This window comes from Tetrao urogallus (genome assembly GCF_951394365.1).
Source record: "Tetrao urogallus genome assembly, chromosome: 7".
Classification (NCBI taxonomy): Eukaryota; Metazoa; Chordata; class Aves; order Galliformes; family Phasianidae; genus Tetrao; species Tetrao urogallus.
The window spans coordinates 47988498-48001616 of record NC_136820.1 but is presented as its reverse complement, the minus strand read 5'-3'; the positions used below and the strand labels follow the sequence as shown (position 1 = coordinate 48001616).

Here is a 13119-nt window from a genome sequence, read left to right as displayed (position 1 = left end):
GGATGCTTTGGATGAGCCCAGCCAGTACTGTATGTTGGGTGTTGCCACATGGGATGCTGAAGGTTCATCTGTTGGGTTGTGGGGGGACAGGTAACATGTGAAATGAGCTAGTGATGTCATGGTGGCCAACACTCTGCAACTGTGTCCCGTTAGCACTTAGAACTTTGTGGATTTCCCATTCTGCCTTATTGTGACAAGGAGCAACACCCAGCCCCGTGTGTCCTTCCCCTCTTAAGTCCATTTCTTCCAGCACTGAGCATTCAAGGGTTATTCTGCCCATTAAATGCCAGTGCACAGACCACCGAATGTCTCTGAGTAATAGCATGCAGGACCTCCACCCACACATCCCATCCCACTCCTCACATTGCCCAGAACACAGAACCTATTCACAAACACAGGTCTTCGTGGATGCACTGTTCCTAGCCAGCCATGCAAAAGTCCTTGGAGGCATGCAGAGCATCCTTCCCCAAAACAGATACGTGCTCCTGCTGTGTTGTGCTGCAGAGGCAGTGCCACCAGACACCCCTTTCTGCACACATTCCCACCCACAGATCTATATGATACATGCTCTGACAGCCAGCTATGAAATAAATCTGCTTCACCAAACACCCCCACAAACTGGCCATCCAACCCTCCCTTTCTCTCCCTCCTGTCCTAAAATGCTGGGTCATTTTTTTGGTTGCTCCTCCCTGCCTTTTTACAATCCACCAAATGTCCTTCCCGTAATAGAGCGACCACAATTGCACACCGTATTCCAAATGTGGTCTCCCTGATGCCTTGCATGATGCCAGAATAAGTTGGGCTGATTTATAATTCCATACCCCTAGATAAACACCTCAAGACCATGTTTGCATTTACCCAGCTGCCAAGCAGCTTCACAGATGGTTTTAATGTGTTCTCTGCATGCTTGTGCCACTTGCATAGAGATCAGAACTGAGAGTCGGGGGGAAAGAAACCAGAGGAAGGAGGAAAGGGAAACAGATCAGGCAGGAGAGAATTAGAGAATAGCACCCACTGCACTCTAGGAGACGAGCAGTGAGCAGGCATGGCCCCAAAATTTCTCTCCCCTCTTCTTTCCTCCACTTTATCAACCTGCAGCACACAGGGAACACAAGTCCCAGGGCAGTGACATCAAACAGCATTTACGTGCACCATCCTGAATACTTTATTGGCTTGCAATAATGAAGACAATTTCTGTGCAATGAGATTTCAACCCTCGAGGAATAAGGAGAGCTTTAAGGCACATCTGTTCCAAAACTATGGTAATCTATGCAACTATAACTACTCTGTAGTACGGTGCTACTGTAAGGGAGTATTCATGACAGTCCAAGATGAATGGGTACTTTAATAGTAACCTCCAGGAACTAAACATATGCCCTGCCTGGAGGATTTTACAGTGCAGCCTTAGAAGATGAGCAAAGATGAACTGTGATAAAATGGCATGAAGAAGCGGAGAAATAAATCAGACTTTTGACTCACATCTGCTCAGTGTATTGCAATTGACAGTGTGTCCTTCACTGAGGTGCTGTGGCTTCTGCATAGTTCTACATGAGCTGATGGGTTTCCAAATGTCTTGACTTGTCAAAACGATTATTTTGTGGTGCTGTTATGGCCTCTGCAGAGTTATGACCTGAGTCCTTCCCCTGAGAAAGCAGTGAGTGAAAGCAGTTGGACTCAACGATCCATGTGAGTCCCCTCCAGCTTGTGATATTCTACAAAACTATGAAAGTAGCATTTAGCACCATCACACACCAACACACATCCCTCAGTATTTCACTGGGGACTTTGTTCCCTGAGCCCTTGGGGTTGACTTCAGCTGAGACTTTGGTCTCTCAGCCTCATGACTGAAGATTTGGATCATTTACTTTCAGAGCATTCAGGATGGATGTTCTAGGCCAGTCTCCTTGGGTTTGTCTGCTGTGCTGTGACTGGCAGCAAAGGCACCCAGAGCTGCAGAAGCTATCCTTTAATGTTTGGTTTTCAATAACGCCAGTCACAATCTATGAGGTACCCAGTAGGTGGGAAATAACTGCTTTAGGGGGAGAAACAAGATTTTATCATAGAATCGTTTGAGTTGGAAGGGATCTTTAAAGGCCAGCAAGTCCAACTACCCTGCAATGAACACAGATACCACCAGCTCCATCAGGTTCTCAGAGTTTGGTCCAGCCTAGCCTTGAATGTCTCCAGGAATGGAGCATCCTCCAGCTCTCTGGGCAACCTGTGCCAATGCTTCATTACCTCCTGTACTGAGGACTCAACATCTAGATGCAGTATCTAGGTGAGGTCTCACCATGGCAGAACAGAGGGGCAAGATTGCCTCCTTCAACCTGTTGGCAACAAATCTGAGAATGTTTGGGAAATAATCCCATTTGCATGATACTGAGATCCCATCATTTGAAATGAACAAATGTATACGTACACTTAAGAAGCATGTATTATTAGGTCCTACTTTTACCACTCAGAAAAGAGCCTACTGTGAATAACAAGAAGTCTTGGCAACACGAGTAAGATGTTCAGTGCTGGTATAGATGTGAGATTTTCCACGAAGAACCCAGGTTAAAAGGGATTTGAAAGAATGAGGCCTCAGTTGAGCTGGATAGATGGTCTGAGAAGCAAAGTAAAAGCATCAGGAAACCGGAGGTGAGGTTTACATCAGCATAGCAGGAGAAAAAAACAGAGACTGAGCTCTGCAGTGGCTTCTTCCATCTTGAGGAATGATGAGCTGAGTATCTCAAGATCAAGAGGTGAGAGCATAACAACCACTTATAGGAGGGGTTGGGTTGGCTTCTTTGTCCTTGGGAAGGAAAGAATAATTCAGACTGCCCTATTAATGCTCCATTTAATCTAGTGAGATGCCATCTTAAAATCACTTAGGAACATGAAACTTTTTCTCCCTAGAGCCTCATCCTGAACAAGGCCCATCCGATGGGTAGAAGTTCTGTCTTAATTTCTTGTAAGAATTTTGTCCATTTAAAGCACTTTTCTTTATGCGTCTTCTCCCACTTATGAAGCTCATCTTCATTCACAATGCTTACCAATAGGATGAGAACTTTTCTCATTCTGTTGTCCATTTAGGTAGACCAGGCCTTTATTTTCCTCCAGGGCCACCAGCAAAATCTCCCCAACCCAACAGTCCTTCTCTTTCTTGGAAGAATTTTTTCTTTCTGTTCCTCTTCAACAAAGGAATTTACAAGCTTTTCCCCTGAGAGGCTGTTTTCTTTGACCAGTGGCAAGAACATCATAGGACCTGTGAAGCCTCTCCTAGCAAACTACGATGGGATGAAGAAGCAGAATATATTTTAGGAGACAAAGCTTCAATTCCTGCCTCTGCAGTTGACTTCTATCAACCCCACAATGATGGCTTTGCAGTCCAAAAGTGCAGACAGAGGATAGAGGCTTGAATATGTATATATTAGTGGTTGAAATCTGATGAATGAAAGCATTATGCCAGGTTCTGGGGACTGGTTACAATAAGGACCCCAGGACTGCCAACCAAAACAGCTTGCCCTGTGAGCATCTCTTCTTTTTGAAACAACTGCAGAGAAAATCTACTTGTTGGATCCAGCAAGTCAAATGGTTTTGCTGAACCCATCTTAAGAGTTTAAGTTTCTTGGCTGAAGGAGAGCCCACAAACTTTCTTCAAACACGTCCAAGCCCAGTTCTGCCAGAGATGACAGAGGCCTTTCCCACCTTCCCTACCTCCATCCACAAGTGTTACAACTACGGCTCTGGATGCAGAGGAGCTTCTCCCATTGATGTACATGCCTGAGACACAAGCCATATCCTCCATTCATCTCAGCCCAAATGACTGATACGTGTCCAACATCAGATGTGGGATGTGTACCAGATTTGCTTGTTTTCTTCAAATTTATGCATTCTTTTTGGCTTACATCTTCAGTGAATTCTACCATTTCTTCCAAGGAAAGAAATGATTAATATTCCCAGTTCATTTGGAACGTGCGACCTCCTGTCCCAAACCTGCCCACTTGCATTGATCTAAACAGCATATTTGAACCCTCAAACTATTTTTCACCAAAAAAAATATGAGTTTGTCAAGAGCTTTTCAATCAGCAACAAAAAACAGGATCCCTTATGATTACCCATCCTTCTAAACAACATTGTCTCAGGAGAGACTCATTTTCAGCATGCCAAAAGCACATTGCTTGCAGGTGTTGGATTTTATTTTTTATTTTTTAAGACAGTTTAAATGAAAAAGTTGTAAAATTGATTTTTCTAAAGTATAACCATAGAGAAAAACTGTCAGCTTATGGATTTTTATATTGTTTTCCTGAAACTCCTGGACATTTTTCAGATTTCTTCTTGTAATTCAATGTGGATCTGTTTTGAGAAGTGACCAGGAAAACAGCAGGAAGAAGCTGAGTTATTAGCAGTGTTAATATTTTTATAAACTGAGAAAAAATATTTGGAGGAAATACTTGGGAAAACAGAAAAACAACAAGTCTTGTTTGGATTCCAGAACAATGCCAGAACAATCTTTCTTTCCCATCATCTATTCTATTGCTAAATGATCTCCAGACTGAACAAAGCAGAAGAAAATTGAAGAGAGATGATGCAGACTTTGGTCCAGTTGGTCCCAGTTATCACACCAGTGGTCTCAAGATGGTGAAATTAGAATCACAGAATCATAAAGTCATTAAGGTTAGAGAAGACCATTGCGATCATCTAGTCCAACCATCATCCCATCACATTAATGGTAAAGTTGCCACATGGCTGCGCAGACCAGAGTAGAGACAGCAGGGCAATGGAAGAAGGAATTGATGTGGGGATGGTCTCTACAAATCATCACAAAGAAATTTACAGGCAGGGAATGATGAGAGTTTTCTTACTTTTTTAGAGGATGATGAAGAGGTGGAGAAGATAGGACAAGGAGGAATGGTTTTAAACTGAGACAGGGGAGGTTTAGGTTGGATATTAGGAGGAAGTTTTTAACACAGAGGGTGGTGAGGCACTGGAACACGTTGCCCAAGGTGGCTGTAGATGCCCCATTCCTGGAGGCATTCAAGGCCAGGCTGGATGTGGCTCTGGGCAGCCTGGGCTGCTGGTTGGTGACTCTGAACACAGCAGGGGGTTGGAGCTGGATGAGCATCGTGGTCCTTTTCAACCCAGGCCATTCTGTGATTCTATGATTCTATGAGTCTATGATTCTATGATTCTATGCTTCTGTGTCATGATAGTCTATGATAATCACAACAGATTCATTTGCACTGCTTGGGAGACTCAAATGCTTTCTGAAGTTTCAGTCCCATCAGACCTCTGTATGGCTCAGTTCTATGGGTGAATACACAAAAGCACTGAATGATTTCAGATGCAGTGAAATGTGGCAAAGATGGTATTTTTTTTACATTAGCAGGACAGCTGATGTCTCCCCAGATTGCCCAACTGATATTGCAGCAGTCCAGAAGGGTCCTAACAGCACAGTGCCTTCAACCTTCTGCTTTTCTGGGAAGATAAGGAAGAATTAAAGTACCCCAAAATAAATTACTCTGTATTCCGTTTTCCTTTGAATGAGTGCACTGTGTGGAAATATGTATGGGTATGTTTACAGTATGGGGAAGGAGCATCACCAGGTACTTAGAATCATAGAATTGTTTGAGTTGGAAGGGACCCTTAAAGTCCATCTGGTCCAACTGCCCTGCAGTGAACAGGAACACCCACAGCTCTATCAGGTGCTCAGAGCCCCATCCAGCCTGACCTTGGTATCTCCATGAACGGGGCTTCCACCATCTCTGGGCAACCTCTACCAGTGCTTGTAAAAGTACTTCTCCAGATCAATTCTTTCCGAACAAAATCTTGCAGTGCAATTTTAAATTAATCTGCTTACAAATGAAGGCTGAACTTTGCAAATTGTTCTAAACCCATTAGAGAAGTGGAAGGACTTTGAGTATTTCAGAGCATGGCATTCAGATGATTCTTTTTCTCTCCTCAACAGTTTATCCATAGTTTTCATTTTTAAACTGACCCAAGTTTATTTTGTAAAAAGAATTTATTTTATTTTAGGTAACAGCACTTTGAGGGCTAAATGAAATCCTTATTTATTTTCTTCTCTGCAGTAAGAACTCAAAAGAAATAACCCTTTGTCCTAATCCAAATTCTGTGGGGCTTTTTTCCCCCTCTTTTTCTTCTGATGTTTATACAGAACTGAAAAAAAAATAAACTTTTTCATGGTGTAAGTTATCCTGCAAAATAATTAGCCAAAGGACAGGGCTTACATAGCTTTCATGAATAGGAAAGCCTGGTACTGTTCTTCCTCCTTCTCAGAGCAGAGAACACGCACTGAACTTCATCCTATTTATCACATCGATGCCAAGGAATGTCAGCTGCTCTGCCCCTGCTCTCAGTTAATGCTTCAAATGATAGGCAGTGATTAGGCTGGTCCTTTTCATCAACGCTAAATTAAAGATGAGGAATCAGGCTGTTAAATGATGAGCTTTTCTGTTGTTTTTCATGTCCCGAAATATCAGCAAACTGAATTGATCACTGTCAGCTCCGACCCTGGAGGGCCCTGCACCAGCCAAAGGCTTTTAAAGCAATCCTGGATCCTTATTCAATCTTGTGAAAGCACGTGCATTATAAAGGATAAATTACAGTTGGGCTGAAAGATTGTGAAGGCATTAGCTTTGATATTGAAGAAACATGCTGAGATCTTGGCTGGGCTTATCATTTCTTTGCTATTGGAGCTCTTTTGCAGATAAGAGCAGGCTGCTCTATTTTATTTTGATTTTCATGTAATTTCTCCCTGTCAGACACTTTGTATGCTGCTGATAAACTCCTTTTTTTGAGGGCTGCTAATAGTATGGAGTCCAGGGACTGCTCTGAAAGTGGAGATGGATCAGATTCACCACTGCTAGCTTTCCATCTCAAATATGCTGCTGGATCTTAACCAACGGCTGCAGTTAATGCAGCCCAGTGCAAAGGGGTAGCAAGCACTAGGTTGGATTTGGTTGTGTAATCATAGAATCACCAAGGTTGGAAAAGACCTCTAAGATCATCCAGTCCAACCATTCACCTATCACCAATATCTCCCCACTAAAACATGTTCCTCAGTAAAACATCTGAACCCACTCCCCTCCATGGGTAGCCTGTGCCAGAGCCCGTTGTGATGGGACAAGGGGAAATGGTTTCAAACTGAAAGAGGGGAGATCTAGTCTGGATACAAGGAAAAAGTTTTTTTATGATAAGGGTAGCAAGGCACTGGCACAGGTTTCCCAGAGGTTGTGAACACCAAATGTCCCTGGAGACACCCAAGGTCAGGCTGGATGGGGCTCTGAGCACCTGATGGAGCTGTGGGTGTTCACAGTTTATTGCAGGGGGGTTGGACCACATGGCCCTGAAATGTCCCTTCCAACTCAAACCATTCTGTGATTCCATGAATTTGCAAGTTCATGCAAACTGCAAGGTGAGAATCAAAGTATTTTAAATACATACTTACGTACCTATCAGTTTTTGGAAAAGGAAACTTAAAAGATGGGAAAGGACATTTTTCTTGATTTGTGTCTGTTTTTCCTTACACTAAGCACTAATCATAGATTTCTGCAAGCAAGCCATACACAGGGAAGAGGGAGTCCTGTGCAGAGGTGACCTTCCCAGGAGGAGGCAGGGTTTCTCTGTCAGTGGTATTTTAGCTTTCTTCAGTGTACAAAAGGGAGGAACAAGAATGATTTAAAGAAAAATCCATCAGAAACTATCACATCATTCCATTCCAAAAAAGTTAAGAAGTTGTACAACAGACAGAGATAAACAGCTCCCACAATATTCTTCTCCTGCCCGCTCTCTTTCTGCTCAGCTCAGTGAAAATTGGTGACTGAGCAAAATGCAGAAATCCAAAATAGTGAGTAAGCAAGGAGAGAAGCTGGGGAAACTCGATCATTGTAAGCTGTGCTTGGCTGCAAGCAGCAGCTGGTTAATCAGCATGTGTGCACTGCCAGGCAATTAGCATGGGCAGGGCTCCAAATCAATCAGTGCATGGCCTGCATCTTGGCCTGTGGTTACATCACTGGGAAGGAGGGGGAGAAGGAAGCTAGAACAAGTGAAGTCATAGACAAAAAGTGTCAGATGAGGGAGGAAACAGATTCCATCACTTTACTGCTTATGTAACAAGATAATAAAATATTCTGTATCTACTTTTAAAAAATACTGCCATGGGACCTCCCTACACATTGTTGCTGGTCTTAGCCTTACTTAAAAATGCACTCAGAATTAGGTAAGTGAGGACATCTCAGAAAGCAGCAAAACATTGTGGTGTACCATAGCATTGGCTGATGTAAATAAGAAGTAAAAATGATAGCTGAATTTGGTCTGATGGTGTCTAGGCATGAAATCACAATCTAATCTGGGTGTTAAGTGCCTTTCAGAGGTCTGAGCTGATTGTTATGAGCCTCACAATGTAGCCACAGCACAATTTAGCTCCTTAGTACAGGATTTTTCCTAAAGAAGTCGTGGATGCTACATCCCTTAAAGTTTTCAAGGCTGGGTTGGAGGGGGCCCTGCAGCCTGAGCTGGTGCCTGATTTAGTGGGTGGCATCCCTGCCTGCAGGAGGAAGGCTGGAACTGGGTGATCTTTGAGATCCCTTCCAACTCAAGCCATTCTATGATTCTGCCTATTTGTTGTCCCACTGCTGAACACATCCTAACCCAAAACCTTCTGAAGCTAAATGCTAAAAGGAAAATGGCAGTGATACCCAAGATCAGCCCTGGATAACAGTGTTACCAACGTGGGTAATCCTTTCAAAATGGTGACTGCTGTTCATGTTTGTGTCTCTTACACAGATGGCTTTTGTCTTCCTGAGTGGGATGGTATTGTCTGCTGGCCAGAAGGTGTGCCGGGCAAAGTGGTGGCTATGCCGTGTCCTGAGTACATCTATGACTTCAATCACAAAGGTAAGTGCTGTCCCCACGGTCAGCAAAACCACAGCAATGAGAGACTTGGAGGGCATGGAATTAGAAATCTCCTTTAGAATTTCTTGCGTGGTGACTCTTATCCAAGCAAGGGTAAATAAAAAATAGAATAGAAATAGAATAGAAATAGAAGATATATATATATAGAGAGAGAGAGAGAGAGGAAAAAAAAAAAAAAAAAAGCTCATTTTTAATATACATTTCCCACCTGCACAATGGGTTGTAAGTACAACTAGGTAGTCTTGCAGCGTTACAAACCCACATTTGTTTGCTGAAACAAACTTCAGGTAGCGATAGAAATCTACAAGATATCCTCCTGATTTATATTCTTCACAAGTTTGTTCTTTCTAACCCCTACTCCCTGCCCAGACCCCTACAGTGACTATCTGAGAACAGTGTTGGTAACCAGAACACGTGAATTCCTCCCTATCACACTTTCCCTCAGGCACTGCATTTCTTGGCTCGCTTCTGGTGCCGCAAAGTCTGTGCATGTTTTTAGAAGCAGCTGAAGCACACTCACCCCTCAGTGTATTTCCAAAGCGAACGCATTCTCTTTTCTCAGGCAAAGCTCTGCACCCAATGCCTGCAAAATTAAAGAATTAAGATAAATCCCTAGCAGAGCCTTGCTGCTGTTTTCAGAAAATAAGTAATTACGTTTCAGCGCACTCTGGTTGCATGTAGTATGTCCTGCCTTTTCTATAAGAAACTGTGAGCCAAGCCAGCCTAACTCTTGAGAGATGACCTTTTCCAAAGACATACATTTCATGTTAGGATCTGAAAGGAACAAGTGACCCATTTCTATTTCCCTTTTTCTTCCATAAGCCGACAGCACGGATTCTCCACCTCTTAAATATCCACTGGTGAAGCTGCCTAGGGCAGTGAGCATCTCAGAAGATGTGTCTACAAAGTCTCCCTCCGCAGTCACTGAGATCTCTCAACTGGTCTCATCCTCATTAACTATAATGGGAATTTTTACACACAACCCACGCAATTGTATCCCCACACAAACATCTGAACAAGAATGTTTTCATCTGTGAGCTGTCACAAGACAAAACCATGCCTTCTCTCCCCTTTCCGTCATCATGAGCAGGTTAGCCGTGGAAAACTCTACCTTGAGATACACCAAATCTGTAAAGGAGCAGCAACAGAATGAAGATTGCTGTGTTGTTTTTTTTTCATAGAGAGAGCTGTAACTATGAGAATGATATTGTGCTTTTGAAATTTACACTTTCTTTCCTTAGATTTTAGAGCCACTATCTTGATCTAAACTAAGTGCAACTTATTGTTAGCTCTCTGGGGTTTATCAGAAAACTACTAAGATTTCTAAGGGGAATGAAATTGTGCTCTTGTGGCTGAGCTTCAAAGCAGGCAAGAGACACCGAGTTCTTTGGAATCCACCTTTGAACTGAAGAGGAGGTTTCTCCTCTTCTCTCAGGTCTAGCTCCATTTATCCTGCCTCTTGTTTCTCTCCTACAGGCCATGCTTATCGCCGGTGTGACCTGAATGGAAGCTGGGAGCTGGTTCCAGGCAACAACCGCACCTGGGCGAACTACAGTGAATGTGCCAAGTTCCTCACCAACGAGACAAGGGAGAGGGTAGGCAATTACATTTTTGCATGGGGCATGAAATGTTGGCCTCATCCAGGGCTAGCTGGAGGAGTGCTGCCTCATTTGAAACCCCTGATGAGCTTTAACTTACTGCCTTCTGTTGGAAACCACACCCGAGCTTGCCAAAGGTGTGTGTTTGTTTGGATAGCAAGTATTTGAATGGGAAATTGTTCTCAAGGCCAGGAAGGGTTCACTCAGTTGACATGACTCCATTTGTGAAGAGATTTTGGGGAAATATGGAGCCAGTTCACAGACACTAAGAAGGGATTGGAAGTCATACCTCGTGTCACTGAGGCTCCATCTACCCCACCAAACAGTGATTTTGTTACTGGATTATTATTAATTATTCCTTTGCGTTTGTGCTTGTGTATACTAGGAGATGCACATACAGGGGGGAAAAGCCGTGTTAATCAAATTGTTAGTGACCCTGTTTCTGTAGGTGTTTAACACAGGACGTCCTTGTTAAAAAGCATAAGCTACAGGATCTGGTCTGTGTGGTCTGTTCATTGGAGACGAGCGGGGAAAAAGTCTGTTGCTAAAGCAAATGAACATGTAAGAGCAGATCTTTAACTAATTCTGGTTTTAGCCACAATTCTAAAGGAGAGACACAAGTCCAGAGGTCAGAAAAGAGACTCTAGGTGCATAGAGAAGGCTTATATGCTCCTAGATGAATATTTGTTTCTATCAGATCTATTGGCGTTACTCTGACTTAGTTTACATTTAGACAACTGGAAAAGCAGCAACTGGCTACAGTGAGGCACAAATATTATATCTGTGTCTGCCCCAGTTGTGTAGTGCTTCTGCAGGGCTTCTGAATTTCTCCAAGTGCATCACAGAAGCTTTTTTGTTCTTTTCTTTTTTACTTTTGCTGTCAATGGGGCCACCAGAGAGAGTGTGACATTCTTTTTCAGGAAGAGACATTTCCACCTTTGTGTGATTGATCTCTTATTTCTTTAACTTGCAAAGTATTTGGCAAAAATCACTTGTTTCTCAGTGGTGTTTAGAAGATATTTTCCTTGGATATGGGGTATGGTAGTGGGAACTGATCCTTTGCAGCAAGGGTTATTCTCAGACAGTTGGAGACAAATATCAAATTGTAAGCTTCACAGTAAAGAGCAAGCTTGAAGATGACACACAGACCCTTTGGGAGAATATTCTTAGTTTTAAATCCAATCACAGATAGTTTTTATATTTCTTCTCCAATGGTGAAACAGTATTTGAGTGACAGAATGGTTGAGGTTGGAAGGGACTTCTGGAGGTCATCTGCTCCAAGTGTCCTGCTCAATCAGAGGCAGTTGCCCCAGACCACGTCCAGACAGCCTTTGGATATCTCCAAGGATGGAGAATAAAGTTATTTAGTAAGGAAAGACGTTATTTTAATTGTCTTCATATGTTGAATCATGCAGTAAAACTGTAGACATCTTTGTGTACACCAGGTTCTGTTCCACTACTGCATGATGTCTCAGTGATGTTTTCTTTTAGAAGAGCTTTGGTGGAACATATCTCCTCTATATGGTAGAAATAGCTTATTTTAGCCCCAGAGGTCTTTGCATGGTTTCTGGAGTAGGTGATGGAGTCATTGAGCATCTCACACTGAGAGCTTTGCTAAATTGCTTCTGCTTCTTAACCTTTCATCTCCCCTTTCCCACCTCTCTCAGCTGAGCACCTTGCTCAGATCCCTCCATCTGAGCAAGTCTCCTAGATTTCCCCTTGTTTTTAACCTCCCATGTTGGAGGCTAGGACTTGGCCTTAGTTAATCTGCAGGGGAAGGGTATAAAGAAGAGAGAGTTGTACATTTGTTATCATCACAAGGAAGAAACAGAGACCTCCCACCCCCAGGCTGGCAGAAGAAAATGCTGAAAGCAAAGTCTGTTGTCCTTGTGTATATTGGGGTGTCTTGTATTTGGCCTTGTGTCTCCCTCAGTGCAGAGGTGGTCATTTCACAAACGGAGCACTGGGGCAGTGTCTCCTAACAGACATTAGATGAGGTGCCAAGATGCAGAAGACTGCATTTGTGTTCTTTGCTCTGCCCCTACTTGGAAAATCACTGCTCCTCATGACCTCTGCTTCTATGTGCTGTTTTAATTAAACCCTCCCAAGGAGCTTATTATCCTCATTATTCTGTACACAAGGCTCAGTCACCTTTTGCCATTACTTTTCTGTTCTAGCTGCACAGAATTGACTTTAATGATTTTTAATGGTGAGACAAACTACTCCATCTTTATTGTTCAGATTAAATGGATAATCTGGTATTGCCTAAGCAATGCCTGTCCAGACCAAAGAACATTAGAAATAAAGGAGGTTTCCCCTAGCTTTGGAATTGCATCATGATTACCACATGCTTTTCAACAGCATATTTTATTCATTGTCACTAGTATTATTATTACCCTTGTACTTGCATTTTCATAATGCTGCATGCTGTCATGTAATTGTCAAGTTTTGTCCTAGAGATAGTTGCACCTTAGGTGACAAGTGTGACCATTGGACCTCCCAGTACAAAAAGCACTGTGGAAATAGAAGAAAAAAAAGGAATAACCTTTTTTTCCTTGTCGTATAGTGACTATCAGAAGCAAGGAAGGCATGATTCTGAAGCACT

General features: G+C 42.8%; 1 protein-coding gene across 2 annotated transcripts in view; it reads left to right on the top strand.

The window, feature by feature from the left end:
* PTH1R (parathyroid hormone 1 receptor) overlaps window positions 1-13119 on the top strand; it is a gene marked incomplete at both ends in the record, with an annotated part of 103712 nt that overhangs the window by 60887 nt on the left and 29706 nt on the right. The window contains 2 exons of one of the 2 annotated variants that reach the window (XM_079538707.1): window positions 8788-8898; window positions 10393-10511. In XM_079538707.1, the coding sequence (XP_079394833.1) occupies window positions 8788-8898; window positions 10393-10511 (230 nt within the window). Of the gene's footprint in view, window positions 1-8787; window positions 8899-10392; window positions 10512-13119 lie in introns of those variants that run through there. The other variant, XM_079538708.1, reaches the window with a different exon arrangement.